General features: G+C 38.2%; 1 protein-coding gene across 1 annotated transcript in view; it reads right to left on the bottom strand.

The window, feature by feature from the left end:
- LOC111370183 (protein SRG1-like) overlaps window positions 1-979 on the bottom strand; it is a 2,233-nt gene extending 1,254 nt beyond the window's left edge. The window contains exons 1-2 of the mRNA XM_022991877.1: window positions 975-979; window positions 682-825 (exon numbers count right to left, since the gene is read on the bottom strand). Coding sequence (XP_022847645.1) covers window positions 682-825; window positions 975-979 — 149 coding nt within the window. The remainder of the gene's footprint in view (window positions 1-681; window positions 826-974) is intronic.
- Between the last annotated feature and the right edge of the window lie 2,076 nt (window positions 980-3,055).

Raw genomic sequence — 3,055 nt, 5'->3', positions numbered from 1 at the left:
TCAATAGATTTTTTTGTGATTTGTTTCGATATTTAATAATTGCATTGGCGAAAGACTTTTTTTGTCTGATAAAAATAAATAAATAAAGGGAAATGGAGCCCACTTCTTTGACTTCAACCTTAAATACAAAATTACTATTACTTCTTTTATATTCTAAAATTAAAATTACTGTTTACTACTTGCATCTCATAGAAATACTCTAACTTTTTCAAAATTAGAATCCACCCCAAATGGCTAAAAATTCGTCCACACATTAGAACAACCCAAAATTGCCTTAAAAAATCTCTCTGTTCCATCAATATGTTTCGTGTCATTACAAGCAAAATCCATTCAGATCTTTTACACCATTATCCTTAGTATCATTCAAACCCATATTGTTTTATATTGTGTTACATTTTTTGTGTTTATCGTGTTACATTTTTTGTGACATGTGACACAATCCAAACGTTAAATGCACTTCACAATTTTTCTTGTTATCATGTGTCGCACATTTTTCATTTTAGTAGTGTTGATTTCTCAAAAGTATTTGTTGAAATGTATTTTATTCTTGTGTGATTCGATAATTTCATTCAGCCAATTTTTGGGGAAGAAGCGTGATATTTTTATATTGTAAATTTGGATTGACATCTAGGATAATCTAAGTAGATAAGAAGGTGGATTTCTTGGGATTTAGTTTCTTACACTTGACTCCCTGAAGTCCCTTGCGATAAAGCCACATGGATTATTGGAGTATGAAGATCTGAAACGTCGAAGTCATACTCACTGAAGCAGTAACATACTAATGATGAAGCCCCAAAGCTACATCCGAGGCTCAAGCTCATCTGCCTGTTGAAGTGATAAAGCTCAACCACAGCAAGTAAAGATCCACATGTAAAGATCCTGAATTTATGTATGAGATCCTTTTGAAATGATTGATAGGACCTTTGTAATGAGTGGAATGTCAAAATAACGTGGAGCCTGTGACTTCCATTTACCACATATGCATGAAATTCCCTACTAATTAGGGGATTGCTACAGTTAGATGTAACCTAAAAGGAGCATGAGAATGCTATTTGAACTCAGTAAGAAAGGCTGAGCCCAGGGACATCAATGTGATGATAGTGGATATGGACATGTTGGATGCCATAGGATGACATGGTCCCGAGCAAGAGGACGTCGAGATGATGGATGTCTTCAAGGAGGTGTTTATACTTGATGAATTAGACTCTCATGTTATTGAGCCTTAGCCAAAGTTAGCTTCCATGGAAGAGTTGAAAAGCTTCCCGGTGGACTCTCAAGATCCTGCTAAGTTATTGTAAGTGGGAAAATGCTTGTTACCCAAGGTTAAAGAGAAACTCAAGGACTTCCTATGTAGGAACCTTGATGTCTTTGCATCACGAGGGCAGAGTAGGCATTGACCCCAAGGTTAGTTGTCACCATCTGAAAATTGATTCTACGGCTATCCTGCATAGGCAAAAAAGGAGGACCTTCAACTCGGAAAGATACGAGGCCCTGAAGGAAGAAGTGCAAAAGTTGGTAAGGAATGGCTTCATCAGAGAGGCCATCTACCTGAAGTGGTCTCGAATCCAATTTCGGTAAAAAAACACAATGGTAAATGGATGGTGTGCATCAATTTCTCCAACTTCAATCGAGCTTGCCTAAAGGACAACTTCTCTCTTCCAAATATAGACCAACTTGTAGACTATACTACAGGGCATGAACTTTTGATTTTCACGGATGCCTATTTAGGTTACAATCAAATTCCCATGCACTTGATAGATGAAAAAATACATCTTTTATAACCGATAAAGGCCTTTACTAGTACAAAATGATATCCTTTGGCCGGAAAAATGTCGGGGCCATCTATCAAAGACTTGTCAACAAAATGTTCTCCAATCTCATTGGCAAAATAATGGAGTTTTACATGGATGACATGTTAGTGAAGAGCTTAAAGGCAGATGACCATGTAGTGCACCTGAAAGAAACTTTCTAAATCCTAAGGAGGTATGAGGCTGAACCCATTTAAGTGTGCATTTTGTGTTGCCTCTAAGAAGTTCCTAGGATACATGGTCAATTAGAGAGGCATAGAGGCTAATCTCGAGAAAATTCAAGCTTTGATTAAGATAAGATCCCTGTAAAAGCTAAAGGAAGTATAAAGCCTAGTGGCATGTGGTGGTTCTAAGTTGTTTCATCTCAAACGCCATCGACAAATGCCTCCATTTGTTTAAGATTATAAAAGGGGCAGGAAATCAAAATGGATGGAAGTGTATAAAGAGACCTTCTAGGGGCTAAAAACGCTCATAAGGCAGGCTTCCTCCTCTCAAAACCCAAATTCAAGGAAGCTTTGCAACTCTACTTGACCGTCTCCAATGAGACCATTAGTGCGATCCTTATAAGAGAAGAAGATACCACCCAGTTGCCTGTGTATTACATAAGTAAGGCACTTTTGGTACCCAAAACTTGTTATCCTGATATGGAGAAGTTAGCCCTAGCTTTGAGAAAGTTGAGGCCATATTTCCAGACCACACAATATACATGTTAACCAACCTCCCACTTAGGCAAGTGCTTTAGAAGCTCCATGCCTCTTGAAGGTTGTTGAAATTGAAAGTTGAACTGAGTGAATTTGATATCCTCTTCAAGATAAGAACTTCTATCAAGGGCCAAGTCCTTACAGACTTTCTGACTAAAATTTTCAACATCCCTGGAATGGAAGAAATAATGGAACCTACCTAAGCCTCCCATGTGAAATTAATTCGTGGATGGTTCAGTTGGAGAAACAGGCTCGGGAATGATAGTCATCCGAGAGAGCCCCGAGGGACATAAGCTAAATTGTACAGTAAGGTTTGGGTTTAAGGCCACAAACAATACGATCGAATATGAGGCACTAGTAGGTGGCCTTAGGCTGGCTAAGAAAATACAATTGAAAAGATTGCTCATCAACAGTGTTTCCCAGCTAATAGTTGTCCAGGTTAATGTCAATTTCTTGACAAGGAACAAGGCATGACTACGTACCTCAAATTGGTGATGGAATTACTCACATCATTTGAAAAATTCAAGCTAGCCCAGATCTATGCAT

The sequence above is a fragment of the Olea europaea genome, chromosome 21 (genome assembly GCF_002742605.1).
Source record: "Olea europaea var. sylvestris chromosome 21, O_europaea_v1, whole genome shotgun sequence".
NCBI classification, from domain to species: domain Eukaryota; kingdom Viridiplantae; phylum Streptophyta; class Magnoliopsida; order Lamiales; family Oleaceae; genus Olea; species Olea europaea.
This window is presented reverse-complemented; position numbering and strand designations above follow the sequence as displayed.